At 37.8% G+C, this 26,386-nt stretch overlaps 1 protein-coding gene across 5 annotated transcripts in view; it reads right to left on the bottom strand.

Moving 5' to 3' along the window:
* Nucleotides 1-26,386, bottom strand: part of Armh3 (armadillo like helical domain containing 3) — a 171,326-nt gene that overhangs the window by 139,712 nt on the left and 5,228 nt on the right. For 3 of the 5 annotated variants that reach the window (XM_076835222.1, XM_076835224.1, XM_076835220.1), the window contains exons 2-8: nucleotides 16,783-16,895; nucleotides 14,941-14,997; nucleotides 14,685-14,831; nucleotides 12,702-12,809; nucleotides 5,123-5,215; nucleotides 3,742-3,816; nucleotides 3,537-3,623 (exon numbers count right to left, since the gene is read on the bottom strand). In XM_076835222.1, the coding sequence (XP_076691337.1) occupies nucleotides 3,537-3,623; nucleotides 3,742-3,816; nucleotides 5,123-5,215; nucleotides 12,702-12,809; nucleotides 14,685-14,831; nucleotides 14,941-14,997; nucleotides 16,783-16,884 (669 nt within the window). In that variant the 5' untranslated portion in view covers nucleotides 16,885-16,895. Of the gene's footprint in view, nucleotides 1-3,536; nucleotides 3,624-3,741; nucleotides 3,817-5,122; nucleotides 5,216-12,701; nucleotides 12,810-14,684; nucleotides 14,832-14,940; nucleotides 14,998-15,077; nucleotides 15,118-16,782; nucleotides 16,896-17,738; nucleotides 17,809-26,386 lie in introns of those variants that run through there. The other 2 variants (XM_076835221.1, XM_076835223.1) reach the window with 2 other exon arrangements.

Raw genomic sequence — 26,386 nt, forward strand, 5'->3', positions numbered from 1 at the left:
TAGAAGGGGGTCCAGGAGGTTCAACTAAGCATGAGAACTAAGCCCCATATCCTAAAGGAAGTTAGTGTGTTTACCTGGACCTAGAGTCACCAGAGGTTCTCCTGAGGTGATAACCAGTTGATCAAAAGCAGTTTGAAGAGATGTAGCCATCTTCAGTCTTCTAGAACAGCCATAACTAGAACAGATGACCCCTCATGCCTTCAGAGGGAAGGGCAATCTCTTGCTAGTGATTTCCATCTTTGTAGAGGGGAGCATAACCTAGGTGTAGATAACCCCCACTCTGGACACTTACTCATGTTGTGCTGGTCATTTTTAAAACTAGAGGTAGGCTGGGACTGTGGCTCAGCTGTGGCATACCTGCCTGCCATGTGTGAGACACTGGGTTTGATTCTCAGCACCGCATATAAATAAATAAAATAAAGGTCTATCAACAACAAATATATATATATATGTATATATTTTTTAAAATGATTTAAAAAAATACTAGATTGAACTCAGAGGCACACAACCACTGAGCCACATTCCCAACCCTATTTTGTATTTTATTTAGAGACAGGGTCTCACTGAGTTGCTTAGCACCTTGCCCATTGCTGAGGCTGTCTTTGAACTCAGGATTCTCCTGTCTCAACCTCCCAAACTGCTGGGATTACAGGTATGTGCCACCGCACCCAGCTGATCTAAGTTTTACTTGTTATTTTCATTATTCTTCCCTAGACCTTTTTGTTTATTGGTTAGTTGATTTGGGGCCTCCTCTACCTCTTTAGATGATATATTAACTACATGGCATCTTTTCCATGATTTCTATCCCTTATGTCCAATACCTCATTTACTTTCATAGTTGGGTATCTAGGTTGTCTAATAACCTCTATACCTTTCTAGAACTCATTTTTATTCTTCTGGTCATGGGATCAACTCTGGCGATAGCTAGAATGCTATTCTCCCTAGTACACCTTCTTCTACTTATGAAAACTACTAGTTTACTACTAGTTTTCATAAGATTTCACCAGCTTTTGGTTTTGCTATGTTCATCTGAAATTCCTCGTGTTCCTGTCAAAAACCTTCCTGCTCTTCAGTCCCCAGACATCCTTAATGGTTTCTGTTGAGTGACTTATAACAAAAGCCGCAAAGCCCAGATAAATTATGCCCACCAGCTTGCCCCTGCCTACTATATTAATTCTTCTGGGGGCATCTGACAGACCAAAGATGCATACTTCACTCCAGAAATGTGATTTTCTCCAGTTTCTTGGCCAGGTCCAATTTTTCAGGCTGACGTTTCAGATAGCCCTACTGAGCTAAGCCTGGGTTCAGTTTACAGTTAGAAAAGCCGAACTATTGCCTCAGAATAGCCTGCATCCACCAGAATGTTCTGAAAATATTCATTACTGATGATGATGCATTCCTGTCACATAACTCAACTCTCTCTAACTATCCTCAGCACTTTTCCTCAGCTATTTTTCTTGTTGTTGTAATAAGGCTCCAGAGGCATTCACACATGACAGAGATCACAATGGCTACCATGCCAGTCCCTTCAGATCACCAGTAAAACAGGTATTGGTGATAAATTATATATTTGCTAGTAGTTGTATGCCCCATTTGTCAGATCCTCCAAGATAATAAAAATGAACAACTCCTAGGATTTATAACACATTAATATTTTTCCATATTCCAGTCCCTCTTTTAATTATTTCCTTCTTACAGCCTTTCCTTCTTTCATATCCCTCCTTATAAGAATAAGCTCCACAGGCTGAGGATGTGGCTCAGCAACAGAACACTCGCCTAGCACTTGCGAGGCACTTGGTTCAATTCTCAGCACCATATAAAAATAAATAAAATAAAAGATATTGTGTCCAACTACAAGTAAAAAATATTTTAAAAAAAGAAAGAAAAGAAAAGAATAAGCTCCAGGGCTGAGGATATAGCTCAGTTGGTAGAGTGCTTGCCTTGCATGTACAAGGCCCTAGGTTCAATCCCCAGCACCACCAAAAAAAAAGAATAAGCTCCAGATGGGTCTGGTGGCACCCACCTGTAATCCCAGCTGCTCAGGAGGCTGAGGCAGGAAGATCGCAAGTTCAAAGCCAGCCTCAGCTACAGCGAAGCGCTAAGCAACTCAATGAGACCCTATCTCTAAATAAAATACAAAATAGAGATGGGGATGTGGCTCAGTGGTCAGGTGCCTCTGAGTTTAATCCCCAGTACCAAAAAAAAAAGAAGCAGCAGCAGCAGCAGCTCCAGATTTTGTGTTACCCCTCACTTTGAACCTGCCCAAATAAATTCTAACTAGGAATCATATCAAAAATCACTAAGAGCCAGAAGCTCAGAAAAGAAAATCTTCTCTCCAACTGGCCCATTTCTCATAGTGCTGCTGCTACTTATTAAGGGGAGAAAGTCAGGTTGCCTCAAGTAATGCATGACTTCCTGGTTTAGTAAAAAGTACTCCTATTGTCTAGGACTATATGTGAAAAACTTCCTTGTCCTTAAAAGGAATCCCCAATGAAGGCCCTGGTCTTCCCTGAGTATTCTCCTTCTTTTTCGGTGTATTCTGCCTTCTGAAAGGAACCAAGTACATATATCAAACCCACACATTGATCTCTGGGATCTGTTCTTCATTTCAAAAATCTGTACCCTAATTAATTCAGGGGCAAAGACAACTCCAGAACTGATATGGGTAAGGCCCTGCCTTCAACTTTTTCGTTAAAATCAGAAAAAGTTTTCAAACCATCAGTAATACTTATACAAACAGACTTTATTAAGGAAATATAATAAAAATAAGAATCTTTCAAACCAAATGCACTAAGTCAGTGGTTCCCAATCCTGACTAACAAACCTACTGAACTGGGGATTTCTAAAATAATAATAATGTTGGGTTTTGGTTTTTTTTTTTTTTTTTTTTTTTTAGTTATAGGTGGCCACAATGTCTTTATTTTATATTTATGCGGTGCTGAGGATCAAACCAAGTGCATCACGCATGCTAGGCGAGCACTCTACCTCTGAGCCACAATCCCAGCCCAATAATAATGTTTTTAAAAAGATTCACAGCTCCCCTCCCACAAAATTCTACATCAGTGTAGTATGACCAGATTAAAGTCCAAAACTTTTTTCTTTTTAACAAATTCGTAAGTCACTCTAAAAGTGCATTTAGAAGCCAGTACATTAAGAGATACTTCATTAGAAATTATACTACAGAGAGCTGGATATGGTGGCACACACCTGTAATCCCAGAGCTCAGAGGCTGAGACAGGAGGATTGAAAGTTCAAAGTCAGCCTCAGCAACTTAGCAAAGCCCTAAGCAACTCAGCAAGACCCTGACTCTAAATAAAATATAAAAAGAATTGGGGATGTGACTCAGTGGTTATACTACAAGATTCCTTTAAACAACTATATTCTCTGCCCCATGCATTTAATTATTGCATTTGAAGAATTTGGTTTATCAAAATTAATCTTCACACTATCCACCAAGAACATATCTTCCACATTTAAGAGGCGCCACATGTAGGAAGATTTATAAAAAGAACAACTGCCCTTCAGGGTCCCCTTACCTCATATTTTCTGTAGTTTACCAGCAAAGCCAAGAGGACAACAGCATCATACCCATGCTCTCTACGACTTGGGGGATGGGAGAGTATCTGTAACAAGAACCAGAAATATGTAACTCCTGACTGCTAACTCCTGGCACCTGAGTAAACAGACCAACAACATTTGAGGAGATGATCTATCCAAAAGACAAAGAGGTGACAAAGCTACCTGTAAAATTGCTTCAAATATGCTGTTGATCATTACATACTCCAGGATGGTGTTCTGGCTGATGTTGTCTGTCACCTGAATGGAATAAAAAGCCTTTTAAGTCTGTTTTAAGGCACTTGATATCTCACATATATCTCCTACCCTAATGTCTAAGTGAAATGGAAATGTAGAAACACTCTACTAGATACTTAGTAGACCTTTCAGAAGCATAAGCACCCCAAAGCTATCAGAGCCTGAATAGGCAGTCACTATGAAGGTAGGAAATTAGCAAATTAAAACTTCCTAAATCTGAACTTATTATTTCTCTCATGCTCTCACAAGCATTTGCTTAATAGTTTCCTGGGTTTCATTCCTTAAATACACAGGAAGACATTCACAAATCCAAAAGTCTTCAAGAGGTGGAAGGAAAAGGGAAGCACCTGAAGTATATAAACAACATCTCACCCTCCTTCCACTAAGGAGTAGAGGCAAGTGTCTAGTTATAAAATCAAAACTACAGCTGGGGGTTGTGGCTCAGTGGTAGAGCGCTTGCCTATCACATGCAAGACCCTGGGTTTGATCCTCAGCACCACATAAAAATACATAAATAAAAGATATTGTGTCCAACTACAACTAAAAAATATTTTTAAAAAATAAAATAAGGGCTGGGGATGTGGCTCAAGCGGTACCACGCTCACCTGGCGTGCACAGGGCACTGGGTTCAATCCTCAGCACCACATAAAAATAAAATAAAGATGTTGTGTCCACCAAAAACTAAAAAAATAAATATTAAAAAATTCTCTCTCTCTCTTAAAAAAAATTAAAAAATAAATAAAAAATGCCAGACCATATAAAAATATTCAGAATCACAAGAGCCATTTTCAAGTGAAACCTGATGAGGACAAATCTGACAATCTAGAAGATTGTAGTTCTCCTAAAATGGTCCTTTTTTTTTTTTTAGAGAGAGAGAGAGAATTTTTTTTTAATATTTATTTTTTTTTAGTTTTTGGTGGACAAAACATCTTTGTTTGTATGTGGTGCTGAGGGACACAACATCTTTGTATGTGGTGCTGAGGATCGAACCGGGGCTGCACGCATGCCAGGCGAGCACGCTACCACTTGAGCCACATCCCCAGCCCCTAAAATGGTCCTTCTAAAATGATAAGTATCACATCATCTGCAGGCTAAAAATTCTAGCAGTTACTCCAAAGATTAACTTCCAGGAAGAAAAGTCCAGGCAACTACTATCTTATATACATTCAGATAAGAGGAAGTGATGCAATACCCCAGTAGAGAATTTTTTTTTCCTCTTTTCACTTCTAATTTTGGGCTCAAGTATTCAAATAAGCTTGCCTCTGCTGTCAGTTAATACCCTTGTCAAACATATAAATGGATTACTTACAGTCACTAAGCAAAGTAGTAATTTCAGACATAAACTCTTCAGACTTTCAGAACCTTCTGCACAAAGCAATGAATCCAAACTCTCCATCAAGTTCTGAGAAAGAGAACCATTAAATATTTTTTTTTAAAGAGAGAAAATTTTTTAATATTTATTTTTTAGTTTTTGGCGGACACAACATCTTTGTTTGTATGTGGTGCTGAGGATCGAACCCAGGCCGCACGCATGCCAGGCGAGCGCGCTACTGCTTAAGCCACATCCCCAGCCCAACCATTAAATATTAAGCCTTACCACTAAACACCTACATCCCATTTTTGCCCAACTCTGGGTTATGTTACACAGGGTAATGTGAATAATGCACCATGAAGCAACTATATAGTTCCCCTAGGCCTAGCCCTTGCAAAATCAAAGAAAAAGAAGGTTTCAAAGTCTAGCTATTTGGTGTGGGCTGGGGATGTGGCTCAAGCGGTAGCGCGCTCGCCTGGCATGCGTGCGGCCCGGGTTCGATCCTCAGCACCACATACAAACAAAGATGTTGTGTCCGCCGAAAACTAAAAAATAAATATTAAAATTCTCTCTCTCTCTCTCTTTAAAAAAAAAAACAAAGTCTAGCTATTTGGGGGGAAATGCTTGAGAACAATTCCACAAAACAATGAAGAATTTACTCTTCTACCAAATGAATGTTTGCAGCCTGTAGTCCATATTTAAATCTTCAGATTAGAATGGGTAAGTTGAAAAAGGAAAACCTAATGATTAAATAACTCTATATAGAGATATCATCACTTGATTTAGGTATACTGAAGAAATGACAAAGGAACAATATCACTACTGGCATCACTGGCCATAAGTACTAACAAATATGTGTCCATCCTGGTCAAATTCCTTAACAATGTGATTTGAGTTTATTTCTTGCACTAAAAATCAGCTTTTAGACTCAAACTAATCAAAAGATGAAACTTGCCAGGTATGGTGGTACACATGTGTAATACCAGCAGCTCAGGTGGTACACGCATGTAATACCAGCAGCTTATTTGAATACTTGAGGCAGGAGGATTGCAAGTTCAAAGCTAGCCTCAGCAAATTAGTGAGGCCCTAAGCAACTTAGTGAGACCCTATCTCTAAATAAAATATAAAAAAAGGACTGGGATGTGGCTCAGTGGTTAAGCACCCCTGGGTTCAATCCCTGGTATCACAAAAAAGAAAAAAAGAAAAAGAAAAAGATAAAACTTTTATATACTATAACAGATGGAAGAAGAAAGGAAATATTCTAGTTAAATAGAGGAGAAAACTGAATAGAGAATAAGTTCAAAATAAGCTTCTTCAGTTCAAGTCAATAAATGTGTAAGCATCTACTATGATAGTGTACTTTCAAAGAGTATAAGAAAAAATAATTGGTGACCCTTGCTTTCGAAGTGCTTTTAGTCTAATGGGAGAGAAAAATAAGCAAACAATATCAATTCAAAGTTAACAATGACAGAAATATACATGGAAGAAGAGTAGTAGCTCAAAAGTCACCTATTCCAGCTGGGTGCAGCGGTACACACCTGTAATGCCAGCAGCTCAGGAAGCTGAGGCAGGAGGATTGTGAGTTCAAAGCAACTTAGCAAGGCCCTAAGCAACTTAGTGAGACCCTGTCTCAAAATAAAATGTAAGAAAGGGATGGGAATATGGCTCAGAAGTTAAGCATACACACACAAAAAAAAAAAAAAAAAAAAAAATTATCATCTATTCCAGGACTCCTCAGAGGTTAGTCTGATTTTGCAAAATCAGTAGGAATTAATTAAAACTTGAGGAGGAAAGAGATTCCTGACAGGCATTATCATGATCAAAGACACATGAGGAATGAAATGGCCCTGGGCATGGGGATGGAATACAAGTAGTTTGTTATTAGAGCAGTATAAAGAATGAGGCTGAGGCACAGAGGTGAGAGACAAGACTGGAGAAATAAATATGGTACAGGTATGAAAGTTTTATAAGGCTAACTAGAGAGTTTTTTTTATCCTATTAATAATAAAAAGACTAATAGAGGATTTTAAGCAGAAAAGATCTGAGTATAAGTTACATCACTCTGGTATCACTGTGGATGAGAGGTTTAAAGATGGTAAGCCAAGAGGAAGGGAGACCAAAGAGAACAAATCTATCAATTTCCTCAGCCATGTCTTATTTACCTCTGTATCCCCAGTGCCTAGCAAAGTGCTAGCATATAGGAGCTCAAAAAATGTTTGTCAAAAGAATGAATAAGTCCAACTACAACTAAAAAATAAATATTAAAAAAAAAAGAATGAATAAGCTGGGGCTAAGGTTGTGGCTCAGTGGCAGAGCGCTTTCCTAGCATATGTGAGGCATTAGGTTCAACCCTGAGCACTACATAACAAATAAAATAAAGGCATTCTGTCCATCTACAACTAAAAATAAAAAATTTAAAAAAAGAATGAATAAGCTGGGCACAGGGGCAATGCCTGTAATACCTGAAATTCAGGATGCTAAGGAGGAAAATCACAAATTTAAGCACAGCCTCAGCAAATTAGGAACCACAGCAATTCAGAGAGATACGATCTCAAAATAAAAAATAAAAAGGTGGGGGATATGGCTCAGTGGTAAAGCACCTCTGGGTTCAAACCTTAGTTTGAAAAAAAAAAAAAAGGAAGAAATAAAGGCATCACTATAATAGTTAAGGTGAGATATAAAAGAGCAGTGGCAATAGGGGAAGAAAAGACAGATTTGAGAAAAATCTGCTGAGGTAAAACTAGCTGTAGTGATCATTTGGAGATAAAAATGAGGGAAAGGGGGCTGGGGATGTGGCTCAAGCGGTAGCGCGCTCGCCTGGCATGCGTGCGGCCCGGGTTCGATCCTCAGCACCACATACAAACGGAGATGTTGTGTCCGCCGAAAACTAAAAAATAAATATTAAAAATTCTCTCTCTCTCTCTCTCTCTCTCTCTAAAAAAAAAAAAAAAAATGAGGGAAAGGCAGGCTGAGGTTGTGGCTCAGTGGTACAGCACTCTCCTGGCATGGGTGAGGCACTGGGTTCAAACCTCAGCACCACATAAAATAAATAAATAAACAAACAAAATTAAGATATTGTGTTGTGTCCACCTCCAACTTAAAAAAAAAAAAAAAAAAAGATGGAAAGGAAAAAAAAAAAATCAAGGATGACTTCCAGGTTTTTGGCTTGGGGCCTGAGAAGACAGGTGGCCACTCTAAAAGAAAAGGAATGAGAAGAACAGGTGTAGGAGAAACAATAAGTTTCATTTTGGAAATGTCAACCAAGAGGTATCTATGGGATATGTGAGAGAGAATATCCAGCAAGCACTTACAAAAGCTCAAGAAGAAATGTTAAACCTAGATAGAGACAGCATCAAAATATACAGACAAGCTGGAGTTGTGGCTTAGTGACAGAGAGGTTGCCTAGCATGCGTGAGGCACTGGGTTCGATCCCCTGCACCATATAAAAATAAATAAATAAAATAAAGGTATTGTGTCCATCTGCAACTAAAAAAATTTTTTAAAAAAAAGTATATAGGCGGGGGCTGAGGTTGTGGCTCGCTTGCCTCTCATGTGTGAGGCACTGAGTTCAAACCTCAGCATCACATAAAACAATAAATAAACAAAATAAAGATACTGTGTCCATATACAACTTAAAAAAATATATATCTTAAAAAAAAAAAGCATAGCTGGACACAGCAGCACACACCTGTAACTCCAGCAGCTCGAGAAGCTGAGACGGGAGAATCGTGAGTTCAAAGCCAGCCTCAGCAATGGTGAGGTGCTAAGCAACTCAGTGAGACCCTGTCTCTAAATAAAATACAAAATAGGGTTGGGGATGTGGCTCAGTGGTCTAGTGCCCCTGAGTTCAATCCAGTACCAAAAAAAAAAAAAAAAGAAGCATATAGGCAATAATTAGAACAAGAACTGGGCACAATGATACATGCCTGTAATCCCAACAACTCAAGAGACTGAGACAGGAGGATTGTAAATTCAAGGTCAACCTAACAACTTACTGAGACCCTATTTCAAAATAAAAAATAAAAGTACTAGAGATGTAGCTCAGTGTAAAAGCAACCCTGGGTTCAATCCCAGTACTGGGGGTGGTGGGGAGAACTATAAGTATGAAGAAGGGATCTGAGATTTTACCATAACACATATATAAATAAACTGTAATAATCCAGAGTTTTAAAATGACACTTAACACTAAATCTTTGTATATTCACAATTGTATATACATAATTTCCAGTAACCTCACCATTATAAAAATTATTTGGAACAAATTCTTAACTCAAGCCCAGTGTAGTGGCATATGCTTAAAATCTCAGCTACTCTAGAGTCTGAGGCAAGAGGATTGCCAAGTTTGAGGCCAACCTCAGCAAGTGAGATCTTGTTATGAAATAAAAAATAAAAGGGCTGGGGGTATAGTTCAGTAGTAGAGTGCTCCTGGGTTCAATTCCTAGTACTAGGGGTAAGGAGGAATTTCCTAATTTAAATTTAGTGAGTGACAGGAGAGGAACTATCAAATGCTGCAAATCATATATCTGATAAGGAACTAACATATCCAGAATATGCAAAGAACCCTTACAACTCAATAATTAAAAAAAAAAAAACTAATCTAGAAACTGACAAAGCATTTTAATAGACATTTCTCAAAAAAATAAAAATTAAAAAATAGAAGGCAGACAAAAACAAAAGTTAATATGGAGAAACTGAAACTACCATATATTGCTGGTGATACTATAAAATGGAACAGTTAATAAGAAAAAAATGCTTTAGACCAGGCATGGTGGCACATACCTGTAATCCTAGAGATTTAGGAGGCTGAAGGAGAAGAATCACAAATTTGAGGCCAGTCTCAGCAATTTAGCCAGGTCCTAAGCAACTTAGCAAGACCCTACCCACCTCAAAATAAAAAATAAAAAGATTGGGAATGTGACTCAAGGGTTAAGCACTCCTGGGTTCAATCCCCAGTACCCAAAAAAAAAAAAAAAAAAAATGGTTTGGCAGCTCATCAAATATAGAGTTATCATACATGACCCAGCAATTCTACTCTTAGATACTCAAAAAAACTGAAAGCATACATCCACACAAAACCTTATACATATGTTCAGAACAGCAATGTTTGTAATAGCCAAAATGTTGAAACAAACCAAATGTCTCTCATATGAGCAATGAAATAAACAGAATATGGTATATCTGTCCAGGGAAGTATTATTTAGCAACAAAAAAGGAATGAAGTATTCCTATGTCCTATAACAAGAATGAACTTTAAAAACTTGGCGCTGAGGGGCTGGGGTTGTGGCCTGGGTTCGATCCTCAGCACCACATAAAAATTATGTAAAGATTGTGTGTCCACCTACAATTAAAAAAATAAACCCTGGGTTCGATCCTCAGCACCACATAAAAATTAGGTAAAGATTGTGTGTCCACCTACAATTAAAAAAATAAATATTAAAAAAAAAAAACTACTAAAAACATGGTGCTAAGCCAAGTGTGGTAGCACATGCCTATAATTCTAGTGGCTCAGAGGCTGAGGCAGGAGAATCTCAAGTTCAAAATCAGTCTCAGCAACTGAGTGAGGCCCTATGCAACTTACTGAGACTCTGTCTCAAAATAAAAAGATGTGGCTCAGTGGTTAAGCACCCTGGGTTTAATCCCCATTACCAAAAAAAAAAAAAAAATGGTGATGGGCACATTGGCACATGCTTATAATCCAGCAACTCCAGAAGCTGAGACAGGAGGATCGCAAACAAGGCCAGCCCCTGGGCAACTTAGCAAGATTCTGTCTCAAAACAAAAAATAAAAATAACTTGAGGATGTAGTTCATTGATAGCATCTCTGGGTTCAATCCCCAGTACCTTTCCCCACCCCCCAAAAAAGCTACATATGATTATGATTTCATTTATATGAGGTGTCCAGAATGGAGAAACACATAGAAACTAATGGCTGGGTGTGGTAGCACATTCCTGTGATCGTGGCAGCATATGTCTGTGATCCTAGTGGCTCAGGAGGCTAACATAGGAGTATCACAAGTTCAAAGCCAGCCTCAGCAACTTAGCAAGGCCCTAAGAAATTTAGCAAGACCCTGTCTCTAACATAAAAATATATAAAAGGGCTGGGGCTGGGGCTCAGTAGTTAAGCGCCTCCTGGGTTCAATCCCCGGTACCAAAAAATAAAATAAAAAATAAAAAAACAAGCTCATGATTTTTAGTGGCTGGGGAGAAGAGATAATAAGGAATAATGGAATAATTGCTAATAGGTATTGGGTTTTTTCCAAAGGTAATGAAATGGGTTCTGAAATTTATAGTGGAGATAGTTGATTCTGTGATTATACTGAAATCCACTAGATTATATACTTTTTTGTGAAGCGGGGGTTGGGGTTTGGCTCAGCGGTAAAGCGCTCCGCATGTGCGAGACCCTGGGTTCGATCTTCAGCATCACATAAAAATAAATAAGTGAAATAAAGGTATTCTGTCCAACTACAACTAAAATATAAATATTAAAAAAAAAAAGAGTGAACTGTAAGAAACACGAATCGAGAAGCTATCATGAGGGCCTGGGGTTGTGACTCAGGGGTACAATGCTTGCCTAGCATGTGGAGGCACTAGGTTCAATCCACAGCATCACATAATAAATAAAATAAAGTTACAAAAAAGAAGAAGAAGCTGTTATCATTAAAAGGAGATAGTGCCAAAAAGTAGATAACAAAAAAAAATTCTGAGTCAGGCATGGTGGTACATGCCTAATGATCCAAGCTACTTAGGAGCTCAAGCCCAGGAGTTCAAGAGAAGCCTAGGCAACATGGTGAGACACCATTTCAAAAAAAGGAAAAAAAAAAAAAAAGAGAGAGAGAAAAAAACACCCTGATAAGGGTTGGGGTTGTAGCTCAGTGGTAGACTACTTGCCTAGCAGGTGCCAATACCCTAGTTTTGATCCCAAAAGTTTCAAAAAATAAAATAAAATAAAAATTACCTTGTATATTCATTTGTTATATTTTTATTTAAATTCGTAATGTTCACACAAATACATGATACAATATTAAACTGTTCAATGTTTATCCTGTAGAAAAAGGATTTTTAATTCAATTTTTTTTTTCGGGGGGGGGGGTACCAGGAATTGAACTCAGGGGCACTTTACCACTGAGCCACACCCCCAGCCCTATTTTGTATTTTATTTAGAGACAGGCCTCACTGAGTTGCTTAGCACCTTGCTTTTTGCTGAGGCTGGCTTTGAACTCACAATCCTCCTGTCTCAGCCTCCCATGTTGCTGGGATATAGGCACACACCACTGTGCCCGGCTGCCTTAATTCAAATTTAAAGTTAAATTTTTCGTTGATTCAGATAAACAAAATCTATTAAATAAAAATATCTGGGTTGAGGACATAGCTCAGTTGGTAGAGTGCTAGTCTCACATACACAAGGCCCTAGGTTCAATCCCCAGCACCACACATACACACACAAAAAGTCCAAGGCCAAATTTAATCATATATAGCTATGAGAATTCAAATCTTCTAGTACAACTTTCTGCAGATGACATTCATGAACAACTGTTAGAAGCAGTCATTCATAGGCACATTGGCAGCTTATGTCTCACCTTCATGCAAAGCTCCGCCTTGTCAAAGCCCATCAGCATGTTGATAATATCAAACCCAGAGGTAGACTTATTCTTTTGATGGACTCCTCGAATAAGTGCACACAAGGTCTGCAGAAGTAAAAGAAAGAATTGTTTCTAGAGAGGAAGTCTCCAAACTAGAAGGGCGCTCACAACATCTGTAACTTCACATTATAACCTCAGAACCACCTTCTTACATAGATAATTTCTCAGTTACTCTGAGCTCCAAAATACAGTCTGAATCTTAACATGTGCAAAATCCATAAATTAAAAGAGGAACAGCAACAAAGACTGTTGTCATCTTCCATTTTTTGCCTCCTTCTTGTTTTAGGGCCATTCTCAATAATCAAAAAATAAATCTTCTTTCTTTCTGTACTGGTTCAATCCCAGTACAGGAAGGAAGGAAGGAAGGAAGGAAGAGGGAGGGAGAGGGAGAGGGAGAGAAAAGGAAAAGAAGAAAAAGAAGAGTCATCCCTGAAGTTTTGTATTAACTATTATAATAATGTACTATACTTTTAGGAGGTCATCAAGTAGCTTAAGATCAACTTATTTCTGCCCTCATAATGAGCCATTGTAATTACTGCACATATAATTCCAACTTTTATTTCAACTTGCATTGAGCCCCTACTGGACAACTCAAATGTTAAATACATTGTACCAAAGGTCAAGGCTCTAGGATAAATATAGGCCTTCTTTCTGGGGCATCAATTCAAGAGGTAATTATTCTACCCATTCTACACAGATGAGAAAGCTGGGGCTCACAAAAAGATTTTCAAAACTAGTAAATTAGAAATTTAAATCCTGTCTACCAAAAATTCCAACAAAATCCTTTATTATATTATGAATTCTTTATAATCTAAGCTTGTCAAATACTGTCCTAAGTACATACTCCCAATCTAGGGTATACTGGATCCTGCAGACTACAAACTTTAGAAACTTTGTCTTCCATTCATTCAGTAGAAATTTATTTCTATAATACCAACTATGTGCTGGACACTGTTATATGTACTAAAAACAAAGTATTGAATGAAAGTGTCAAAATCTCTGCCTTAAAGAAGCCAAGTGTGGGCAGAGGTTGTGATTCAATGGTAGAGAGCTTGCCTAGCATTTAATTCTCAGCATCACATAAAAATAACTAAAATAAGGTATTGTGTCCATCTACAACCAAAAATAAATAAATAAATGTTTTAAAAGAAAAAAAAAAAAAAAAAAAAGGAGAAGCCAAGTGTATGGCCAGGCATAGTGGTGCATGCTTACAATCCCAGCAGCTCAGGCGGCCGAGACAGAAGGATCAAAGTTCAAACCCAGCCTCAGAAACTTACTGAAGCCCTAAGCAACTTAATGAAACCCTGTCTCAAAATAAAAAATAAATTTAAAAAGACTGGTGGGGCTGGGGTTGTGGCTCAGTGGTAGAGCGCTCACCTAGCACAGGTGAGACACTAGGTTCGATCCTCAGCACCACATAAAAATAAATAAATAAAAATAAAGGCATTGTGTCCACCTACAACTAAAAAAATTAAAATAAACAAACAAAAAAAAGGACTGGAGATGTGGCTCAGTGGTTAAAGTGCTCCTGGGTTCAATCCCTGGTACCAAAAAAAAGAAGCTAAGCATATCCCCAATCACAACACTCTGTCCAATGTTTAACACACAGCAATTGTTCAATGAGTAGCTGTTGAGATGAGTACAGGGTACATGCCTGCAATCTCAGCTACCTGGAAGGCTAAGACAAGAGTATTCCAAGTTTTAGGCCAGCCTTGGCAATTTAGCAAGATCCTGTCTCACATAAAAAATAAAATGGGCTGGGAACTAGCTCAGTAGTAAAGAGTCCCTAGGTTCAATCCCCAGTAGCAGATGGGGGGACCTCATACCTAAAGACAATTCTAGGTTCCTGAGGTCCCAATGGGGAATTATAATTCCTTTCTCTGATAAAGAAGAACCCCCAACAGGGTCCTGGCCTTGTACCTGCAATGCATTGACAACACGAATTGGATGTTCCTCTCCCAGAGCCTGGATGCAATGTTGAAATAAGCAATTAATATTGTCCTTGATCTTCATTAACTCCTCACCATCAAGAGATTCCAATTTGCCTTCTAGGTACTCTAAATTCACCTGCCAATGAAACAATAAGGACCTGAGCACATTTTTAGTGTAGCAAGTAGAACATAAAATATGGCCATCTTAGTTATCAGGGAAACCAACAGAGGCCATCAAGTCTTACCTTCATAAGGAAAAGCTCTTCCCAAAACCGAGGACTACACTTACTGGGGTCCTCTGTCTGAAACCAGAAGATAAACATTTTCAACTTTCCCAGCTAACACCAAAAGAATTAAGAATGCTTCATATAGTCAACCTTACCTTTCAAAATTAACTTTGAAAATGCTGCTTATCCTAACTGCTGTAATAGATAAGAGAACATTTTATTCTTAAGTTTATTTTTCCTAATGAAATGCATTGTGCATAGAGATACATTCCCTGAAACAAAAGTTAAATAATGACTCAAAAAATTTCCTTCAAGGACTGGGGTTGTGGCTCAGTGGTAGAGCACTCGCCTAGCATGTGCGAGGTCCTGGGTTCAATCCTCAGCACCACATAAAAATAAATAAATAAACTAAAAAAAAAAATTTTTCCTTCAAATAGTTGTCTTCTAGTAAGAAGTGAACATAAAAATATGAATAAATAAGTCACATTACAATGTCCCCTTGTATTTGTATGGTGGTTTTAACTCCATTTAAAAATAAAATACAGAGGCTGGGGCTGTGGTTCAACGGTAGAGCACTTGCCTAGCACGTGTGAGGCACTGGAATCGATCCTCAGCACCATATAAAAAAAATAAATACGTAAAATAAAGGTATTGTGTCCAACTACAACTTAAAAAAAATAAAAAATAAAATACAACTAGCCAGTAAGACAAGAAGGATAATTATTATCATTTGTCCTCCTTTCAAGAAAGAGGGTCCACAAAGTTAAGTGACTAACAGAAGGGTAAGAGTTAGAACACAGGTGATCTAAGTAATATTGCAATGGTTTTTCACATTATCCTATGTTGACTGTTTCTACTTGCCCTACAATACACATTTAGTCCTCTATACAGAGATTTTAACCTTTTTTTTTCAATACTGAGGGTTGAACCCAGGAGTCCTCTACACATAGATTTTTTTTAATATTTATTTCTTAGTTGTACACAATACCTTTACTTTGTTTATTTATTTTTATGTGTGCTGAGGATTGAATCAGGGCCTCGCACGTGCTAAGCGAGTGCTCTACCGCTGAGCCACAATTCCAGCCCCCCCAGAGATTTTTTTTTAAAATACTTTTTTTCGTAGTGGATGGACACAATACTTTTATTTTTATATGGTGCTGAAGCCAAACCCAGTACCTCACACATGCTAAGCAAGCACTCTACCACTGAGCTACAACCCAAGCCCCTCTATACAGAGATTTTTTTTTTAATTTTAATATTTATTTATTTTTTTTTTAGTTTTTTCGGCGGACACAACATCTTTGTGTTTGTATGTGGTGCTGAGGATCAAACCCAGGCCGCACGCATGCCAGGCGAGCATGCTACCGCTTGAGCCACATCCCCAGCCCTATACAGAGATTTTAATGTGTTCTTTCCTTAATTCAAATTGGTCCAAAAGATTAGCAAAACTAGGGTACTAAAGCCAAAAATATGTTAGCAATAATTTTCAAACAGAAATTCTATAAGTCAGAAATTTCTAGTTAACAAGTAATCCCAGTGAAGGCTGAGAAAAGAGGATGGCAAGTTCAAGGCCAGCCTGGGCAACTTAGTGAGACCCTGTCCCAAAATAAAAAATAAAAAGGGCTGGGGATGTAGCTCAGTGGTAGAGCACCCCTGGGTTAAATCCCCAATACTGCAACATAATCACTACTATTGAGAGCTTGCTCTTGTCCTTTGGTTTGCTGCTTCCCTCCCACCCCTCCCTTTCTCTCCCCACACTCTTAAGGAACTTGAAGGTGGCAGACAGACATAAGGTTGTTTCTCATTGAAATAAGAAACTAAGAAGTCAGGCTATACAGTATGAAGGGCTCCAGGACTTACCATAAAGATCTCATCATACATCAGCACCACTTTTTCCTTTAGTGGTTTTTTGGAGGCTGAAGATTTCCTGAGCAAACCGCCCCGTTTTTCTACCTGTGCCATGGTTAGAGAATCTGTGGGAAAAAAGCCAAATTTACAGCAATGAAAATAATCTATATCTATCATAATGGTGAATATGTCATTATGCATTTTTTCAAACTCATGGAATATATAATAGCAACAGTGTATCCTAATGTAAATATGTACTTAGGATGATAATGATGTGTAAGTAAATGCTCATTCATCAACTGTAACAAATATTCCTCTGTGACAGGGAAGGCTGTAGATATATAGAGGCAGGGAACATATGAGATATCTTGGGCTATTTTTGTTCCTGTCTCTCAAATTTTCTGTGAGTATAAAATGACTAAAAAAATAGATTTTTTGCGGGACACAATAATGCACACCTGTAATTTCAGCAACTCAGGTAAATGATGCAGGAAGTTCAAAGCTTGAGGCCAACCTCAGCAACTTAACTTATTTTATTCAAAAAAAAAATATAGGGGCTGAGGGTATAGCTCAGTTGGTAGAATGCTTGCCTCCCATGTACAAGGCCCTGGATTCAATCCTCAGTACCAAAAAATAAATTAAAAAATAAATAAATAAAGGACTGGGAGCTAGGCACAGTGGTGCACACTTAGTGAGACCCTGTCTCAAAATAAAAAATAAAAATGGCTAGGGATGTGGTTCAGTAATAAAGTGCCTCTGAGTTCAATCCCCAGTACAAAAATTAAAAATAAAAAAAAAATAAAGGGATAGAGATGTAGCTCAGTGAAAAAGCACTTGCCTAGTATGCCCCAGGCCCTGAGTTCAATCTCCAGCACAACTAAATAAATAAATAAACATAAATAAAATTTAAAAGTGCTGGGGGTAGGGCTGGGGATATGGCTCAAGCGGTAGCGCGGTAGCGCGCTCACCTGGAATGCGTGCGGCCCGGGTTCGATCCTCAGCACCACATACAAACAAAGATGTTGTGTCCGCCAAAAACTAAAAAAACAAAAATAGTGCTGGGGGTAGAACACCTTTGGGTTAAATAAATAAATAAAATATTTTTTAAAAGAAAACAAAGCCACAGTCAGTACCAGAATGCTCACCAAGATGCTGGAGAATCTACTGAAATGTCTTTCAATGGAAAAATATTTTAGGAAGAAGAAATGATAAACAACCATACTACAGATCTATCCAACACCCCCATCCCAGTCCAGGTTATGTCAAGATTTAAATCATTACTTGGCCTAAAGCACAACACATTTTACATTCTTAAAATGTGCCAATGGACAAGGCTTAAAGCAGTTCCAAAACCAAACAGGAAAGTGTAACTAGCTCCATCTATAATAGGTCTGGCCATATATTTGAGGTTGATAGAAGGAAGGCTGCAAAGAACACACTTCCCACAGACTGATGGTGAAGTTAAATTTCAAATATTGATCGAGCTTAGGACTATTAAGGCAGGAAGTGTGCTGCAGACTGATGTGCTCCATCGATTTCCCCAAAGTAAGTAGGTTCTCGTCACTGCAAAATACTTGGCCTTCACTGCCTCATAAATCACACTGCACTTGACTGTCTTCAGAAATTCCTCTGAAAAGAGACCCAAGGCAGAAAATAGCAGTTAAGAGGGTAAAAATTAAATTTAACTTCAAAATAACTGAATATAATACTATACTACTTTCAAATTTAATTGTATATATTTGTAATACTTTGCAGATCAAACTTCAATGTATTTTCAATTCTACATAAAAGCAGTTCCATGAATCAAGCCCCAATTTTCCAATCTTGCTTCAAGGAAGTCTCAACTTTTCTTTAACAGAGAACTTGAAATGCCACAGTTCTCCACTATGGATTTACACATATTCCCTCATTTCCCAGATTAATTATATTATACTAACAAAGTTCCCTGTCTCTCATAAATCCTAATAAGTAGGTATGAAATTAAAGATCATCCAATGACAAGCATGGAAGGTAGAGAGAAGGTTGATTTTACTTCCAGACAAATTCAAAGCAGCAGAACTAATTTTGCTCAATAAGTTTTGAAAAGTTGGGGCTGGGGATGTGGCTCAAGCGGTAGCACGCTCGCCTGGCATGCGTGCGGCCCGGGTTCGATCCTCAGCACCACATACCAACAAAGATGTTATGTCCGCCGAGAACTGAAAAATAAATATTAAAAAATTTAAAAAAAAAAAAGTTTTGAAAAGTATGCATTTACCTTTCAAATCAAAATTCTATATAAGGAAGAGGTGCACCCAATAGAAATCAGACATCTGATTTCTCTGATACATGCAGTCAGAAAAGGAAATTTATCTTTGAACAAATATCAAAACACAGAAAATTTCCTCAACTTGATATTAAATGTCTTTAGCCGTAGGACTACAACTTATACTTTTTCTATTATAAGCTCATAGCAAACACTCAGCAGAGCTGTTCACTGACTGGCTCTAAAGTTAATAGGAAAAATTCCTCCAAAGTCCCCATCTGACCCAAAATTTTAGTAAGACCTATCTCTATTAAGGTTTCACTAAGTCTTCAAATTATTTTATAGTCTAGAGAAGACTGAAGAAAAAAATAACAACAAAAAGAGAAGATTCTTTTAGACAATTTACATTATATTGATTATAGCTCTGCCTTAAAGCGTGAAATACAGCCTCTGTTCAAAACATTCCTGTGTCTTTTAAACAGGATGTCAAGAGAAAGATGCCCTTATCTTGGGAAAATAAATTGGAAATCAAGAGGATCCTATTAAAATAAATCAAAAGCAATGCAATTCTAAGCTTAGTGGATATAGATCTTGCATGTGCTCAGCTTCAACCAGTTGATTAGCAGGAACAGTAGGAACCATGAGTTCCTGGATGAAAAGTACATATTTACAAACATACCCCTCTGAGGATTTATAATTGGGTTACAGCTAATCAATGTTCACCCCAAATCTAATAAACTCACTCTATTTCAGAATCAATACTTTCTAATAAGCAAAAGGGAATAGGAGAAGAGGGGAAAACAATTCCAATCCAAACTACCAAATTTCCTAAGAAATTAAATTCTTTTCTTTGCTATTATTCCATTTGGAGCAGAGGGAAATTCAGACAAAGGTCCCAACTAACTACTCTCTATCATCATCACAGGCAACTGGAGTTTACCACCCAAGCTGCCTGAAATGTGACTGGAAACTGACAATCAAAAGTCCATTACTCCTGAGCTGGGGTTGTGGCTCAGAGGTAAAGCATCGCCTGGCATCCATGAGGCACTGGGTTCAATCCTCAGTACCACATAAAAATAAAATAAAGGTACTGTGTCCATCTACAACTAAAAAACTAAATATTAAAGAAAAAAAGTCCATTACTCCTACCAGCACTCTGAACCATGGAACACAGCAAACAAGAGATGCTGGAGTGGTAGACAAGGACAAGTAGAGAACTCTTACAAACACAAGGTTTTCTTCAAGTCTTACAAGTTAAACCTGAATTCCTAAATTTGAAAATAAAATATCTAATTGGTAGTGCGTAGTAAATTATAGCACTTCAGCAATGTGAGTGTAATCTGTTTCTACCTGCTCAGTGTTTTTTCCTTTTCTACAACTTTTCCCCATTGAGGAACAACCAATGGAACAACCAATCAGCAGAACTGAGACTAGAACACAGACCTCTCAGCCAACTAGGCAACATTGACTAAATCACTGTAATTCTCAATTTCCCACAAGTAAAAGAAGGGAACTGGACTAGACTATTATCTATGGTTCCCTCGGCATCACTGAAATATTGCAAATATATAAGAAGCACCTAAATACTGTCAATTTAGGCAACATGAGGTTGCAGAGAGGAAATTCCTGACCTGATCTTCTGGAAGCTCACAATCTACTAGCAGAAACAGACACATAATGACCCATAGCACAAGGCAAAGTATGAGAAATAAATGGAGTAGAGGAACGAAGAAAATGCTATGGGACCATATGACAGGGAAAGCAGCAGCATTCAACAGCTCTGCTATCACACCTGTCAATTCCAGCTTTTAAATCCTTCTGGAGAAGAAACAGACATGGTAAAGGCACAGTAATCTCACAGAAAAGTCAGTTTAGGTTTTAACATCATTTTTCAGCAACAAGACATAGGCGAAATACCAAAAAAGTCAGGCGACTTTTCAATACTAACTTCACCTACTATCAAACTAGGAATGGCATCAAATTCCCTCAATTGAATTATAAATCAATGAAGCCTTTTAATCCTAGACCTGGGAACCTGTTGGTCTCAAGACCCACAGCACAACTTCCCTCTAGAAGACCCAATTTTATAAGATCTATATCTTAAAGCAATCCCACCACATACTTCTTAAAGTCACATCCTTTAAAAAGGAAGTGGCCAAATGTTAAGATTTTAAAACCTAAAGCCAAACTCTTCCACTGTCAAATTTGGAAGGAATGTTGGTTACATGTAGCCAGTTGGTTGGTTGGCTGATTATTTATTTATTTATTTATTTATTTTATTGTCTTCTTAGGTAGCACACATGCAAACTTTAAGACCAGAAAACGAACTTAATAGAAATTCACTCTGATTTCCATAGAGTTGACACAGTTAATCCACCAAAATCTGGGGTTCTGGTCTCTACTTATATACTCTTTCTAGAACTATTAGTTTCTTTTTCCTCCCTGGGCCTCAATTTGCCAATCTGTAAAAAGAAGCCATGAGACAACTTTCTGTGGGCTTCCAAATTTAATGGTCTAGGAATCTAGGTTCACCTTTGTAATGGACTGTTATCCAGTATCTGTTCGTGTCTCCAAAACATTCACATAACCAGTGTTAAGGTAAGCATCCTAAAACACTTCAACCAGTATATAAAAAAAAGATATGGAGGAGAATGAAATTTTTAAATGTTTTTTAGTTATAGATGGATACAATATCTTGATTTTGTATATTTATTTTTATGTGGTGCTGAGAATTGAATCCAGTGCCTTACATGTGCAAGGCAAGCGCTCTGCCACTTAGTTACAACCCCAGCCCCAAGAGTGAAATTTTTAAAAAATAAATATATGTGTCCATAATTTACAAAGAAAAAAACCTACCTACAGATCAGGTATTCATTCATTCAATAAATATACACTGAAGACCTTTTAGGTGCCAGGCATTAGGGATGTAGCAGTGAACAAGACAGAAAAGATGCCTACTCCCATAGAATTTTCATTGTTGTAGAGAGAAGACAACCTGAAACAGTGATAAGTGCCTTGAAGACAAATTGCCAAGGGAGGCTACTTTAGACTAGGAGACTAAAGTTGTCCTGAGAATACCTGGCTGAGATCCAGAATAACAGGAAGGAACAAGCCAAGTGAAAAATCTTGAAAAAAGTGTTCCAGATAGAGGAAATGATGGTGTAAAGACCCCCAAAATTTGACACATTGGTATATTCCAGAGACAAAAATGCCAGAGTCTTAGACATAAACATTCCCTTTTTGAGATGTTTTGTAAAGTTTATTGAAGTATTCTATGTTTGTTTTTTAAATATATAAAGAGAATTCAAATATCCATCAGAATAGAAAAATTACTTTGTATTTATACAAAAGAATGCCATACAGAAATTTAAAAGAACAATTACTGATACATGAAACAACATGGAAAAATCTTACAGAAAATGTTGATAAAAAAATACAAAATTGCTGGTTATGGTGATGCACAAGTATAATCCCAACAACTCACAGGCTGCAGCAGGAGAATGGCAAATTTGAGTCTAGCCTAAGCAAGTTGGCAATAACCTGTCTCAAAATAACAAATAAAAAAGGACAAGGGATGTTATCTCAGTGGTAAAGCTCCCCTAAATTCAATCCCAAGTACCAAAAAAAAACAAAACAAAAAAAGAGTATAACCTGATGATTTCATTCATATGATGTTCAAAAAAGGCAAAATTAGCCAGGTGCACTGGCACATGCCCTTAATCCCAGTCACTTACTTAGCAGGAGACTGAGGCAGAAAGATGCAAATCTGAGGTCAGCCTTAGCAACTTAGCAAGGCCCCCAGTAACTTAATGAGACCTTTTCTCAAAATAAAAAATTAACAGGGCTAGGGATGTAGTCAGTGGCAAAGTGCGCCTGGGTTCAACCCTCAGTACCAGAAAAAGAAAAAAAAAAAAAGGCAAAATTAATCCATGGAGACAAAGGATACAATAGTTGTGGTGAGATAAGCAGGAGAAAGCACGAGGAACCTTCTGAGATACAAAGAATTTAATCAATATTGATGTGAGCAGAGATCACATAAATGGGTACATACGTTGAAAAACCATGAACTTGAGGCCGGGGATGTGGCTCAGTTGCCTAGCATGTGTGAGGCACAGGCACTGCATTCAATTCTCAACACTGCATATAAATAAATAAAACAAAGGTCCATTGCCAACTAAAAAACATTTTTAAGGGGCTGGGGATGTGGCTCAAGCGGTAGCGCGCTCGCCTGGCATGCGTGCGGCCCAGGTTCGATCCTCAGCACCACATACAAACAAAGATGTTGTGTCCGCCGATAACTAAAAAAAAATAAATATTAAAATTGTCTCTCTCTCTCCCCCTCTCTCACTCTCTCTTTAAAAAAAAAAAAAAAACATTTTTAAAAAACAAACTTCACATTTTGTAAATTATTCCTTAATCTAAAAAAAAAAAGTAGGGACTGGGGTTGTGGCTCAGTGGTAGAATACTTGCCTAGCATGTGTGAGGCACTACTGGGTTTGATACTCAGCACCCCATTTGAATGAATAAATAAAATAATGATATTGTGTCCATCAACAACCAAAAATATATTTTTTTAATAAGTACATATGTTCACATGTATATGAAAATTTAACAGCATCCATGAGAACACTAGAATTGAGATTAGAAGGGACACCAGGCTTGAACACTCAGGACATCAATCTAAAATAACATCTAGGGGCCAAGGTTGTAGCTCAGTGGCAGAGCACTTGCCTATCACATGTGAGGCAGAGTTCAATCCTTAGCACCACATAAAAATAAATAAATAAAATATATTGTGTCCATATACAATTAAAAATATTTTTTTAAAAAAGAAGTTTAGTAAGACCCTATCTCTAAATAAAATACAAAATAGGGATAGGGATGTGGCTCAGTGGTCAAGTGCCCCCAAGTTCAATCGCTGGTACCCCCCCCCCCAAAAAAAAAAAGTTTAAAAAAAAAAATAAAATAACAGCTGGGTTGGATGCAATAGAACACACCTTTAGTCCCAGCCTCTCAGTAGACAGGTAGAATTGCAAATTGAAAGCCAGTCTCAGCAATTTAGCAAGACCCTATCTCAAAAATAAAAATAAAAAAAGGCCGCGGGGCTGAGGTGCTAGCTCAGCAGTATAGTGCTTGCCTAGCACGTGTGAGGTGCTGGGTTCGATGCTCAGCACCACATAAAAAATAAATATATAACATAAAGTTATTAAAAAAAATAAAGAAATTTTAAAAGCTTGGGGTTAGAGCTCAGTGGTGAAGCACCCCTGGTTTTGATTCCCCAAAACAATAAATAAATAAAATAATAGTTGGGCCTAGTGGTGCATATATATAATCCCAACTACTTAGGAGGCTGAGGCAGGAAGATTGCCAAGTTCAAAATTAGCCTGGACAACACAGTGAGACCCTATCTTTAAAAAAGTAAAATAAAAAAATGAGGGCTGGGGATATGGCTCAAGCGGTAGCGCGCTCGCCTGGTGTGCGTGCGGCCCGGGTTTGATCCTCAGCACCACATACAAACAAAGATGTTGTGTCCGCCAAAAACTAAAAAAATAAATAAATATTAAAAAATTCTCTCTCTCTCTCTCTCCCTCTCTCTCTCTCTCTCAAAAAAAATGAATAAACAAAAATAAAATAACAACCAAAGAGCTAACACTAATTTGGCATATACTATGTTCCAGGCATGGCACTTTATACACATCAATTCATTTTATCCTCACAACAACCTTATGATCCAGGAAGTTTACAATGAGAAAACTGAAACATAAAGTGAATTTAAAAAATAAAACAAAACAAAAAAAAAGCACCAGGCACAACAGCATATGTCTGTAATACCAGTGATTCTAGAGGCTGAGACAGGTCACAAGTTCAAAGCCAACCTCAGTGACTAAGAGAGACCCAGTCTCAAAATAAAAATAAAAATAACTGGGAAAGTTAGGGGTTGTGGCTCAGTGATAGAGCACTTGCCTAGCACATGTGAGGCACTGGGTTCGATCCTCAGTACCACATAAAAATAAATAATATAAAGGTATTGTATCCATCTACAACTGGAAAAAAGAAATTGAGAATATAGCTCACTGGTAAAGTGCCTCTTGAATCAATCCCCAATACCAGGGGAAAAAAAGAAAATTTGTCCATATAAGTGAGAGTAAGGAGAGGCAATAACCTTCACAAAAAACAAAGCAGAGATCCTCCAGAGAAATTGAAGTTTCAAGAGAGTGAGTGAGTGAGGCCTTAATGAAAAAACTGTGGAAAGTCTAGTATCTTGAGTTTCATCACTCTGGTTGGTTGGTGGGTAAAGATGCCATGATAGAAAAATAAAAGATAACTGATCTATGTATCAACATATAAATATAGGTAATAGTGAAATGAAACAGAGGGGAATAGACAAATTAATGGAATGGGGGAAAACTTGGAAGGGAAAACTGGAGAACCTGAGCATCTAGTCAAGTTGATATATTATCCAATGTTGTAACTTTTTTAAAAAAAAAAAAGGTTGAAACACTGATCTTTTTAAGGATTTAATTGACACTATCTTAATTGAAACTTGACAGTCCTCCAAGGATAATTCTCCATCTAAACTTGATAATGAAAGGAAAGGTATTATTATAGAACAAGAGAGAAATAAAACAAGTATGAGTCTATACAGCTCTCAGCTGGGAGGAGAGAATGCTTTAGTGCTTACAGAGCTTTGATCACCTGTGTCAGAATCTTTCAGGGTCCCTCCTAAACATGTAGACTCCTAAACCCCTCTACCCCTCTATTGAATAAGATTGCTCAAGTTAAAGAATATAGTTTTCTTCTTCCTTTCCCCGCCGTGCTAGGGGTGAATCCAGTGTATTATTTAGGGTAGGCAAGTATTCTCCCACTGACCAACATTCCCAACTCAGAGACCTTTTTTTTTTTTGTACTGAGGATTGAATCCAGGGTGCTTTACCACTGAGCTACACCACCAGTCCTTTTTTTTCTTTTTTTTTTTTTTTGAGAGTCTCACTAAATTGCTAAAACTGGCCTCAAACTTACTATCCTCCTTCCTCAGCTTCCCAAATAGCTGGGATTACAGGCATTTATCACTGTGTTGGGCAAGGAAAATCTTCATTTTTTTAAAATGATTTTTTAGTTGTAGATGAACACAAAACCTGTATGTTATTTATTTTTAAGTGGTGCTGAGGTTCAAACCCAGTGCTTCACTTGTGCTAGGCAAGCACTCTACCACTGAGCCACAACCCCAGCCCAGGGAAATCTACATTTTTAACAATCACTCCAGGTCTTTGGTTCTCAAATATGGCAATTTTACCCCCAGGGACACTTGTCAGTGTCTGGAGTCATTTTTGGTTGTCACAACTGGGAAGAGAAGTATCAATGGCATCTACTGAG

Source organism: Callospermophilus lateralis, chromosome 15, assembly GCF_048772815.1.
Source record: "Callospermophilus lateralis isolate mCalLat2 chromosome 15, mCalLat2.hap1, whole genome shotgun sequence".
NCBI lineage: Eukaryota > Metazoa > Chordata > Mammalia > Rodentia > Sciuridae > Callospermophilus > Callospermophilus lateralis.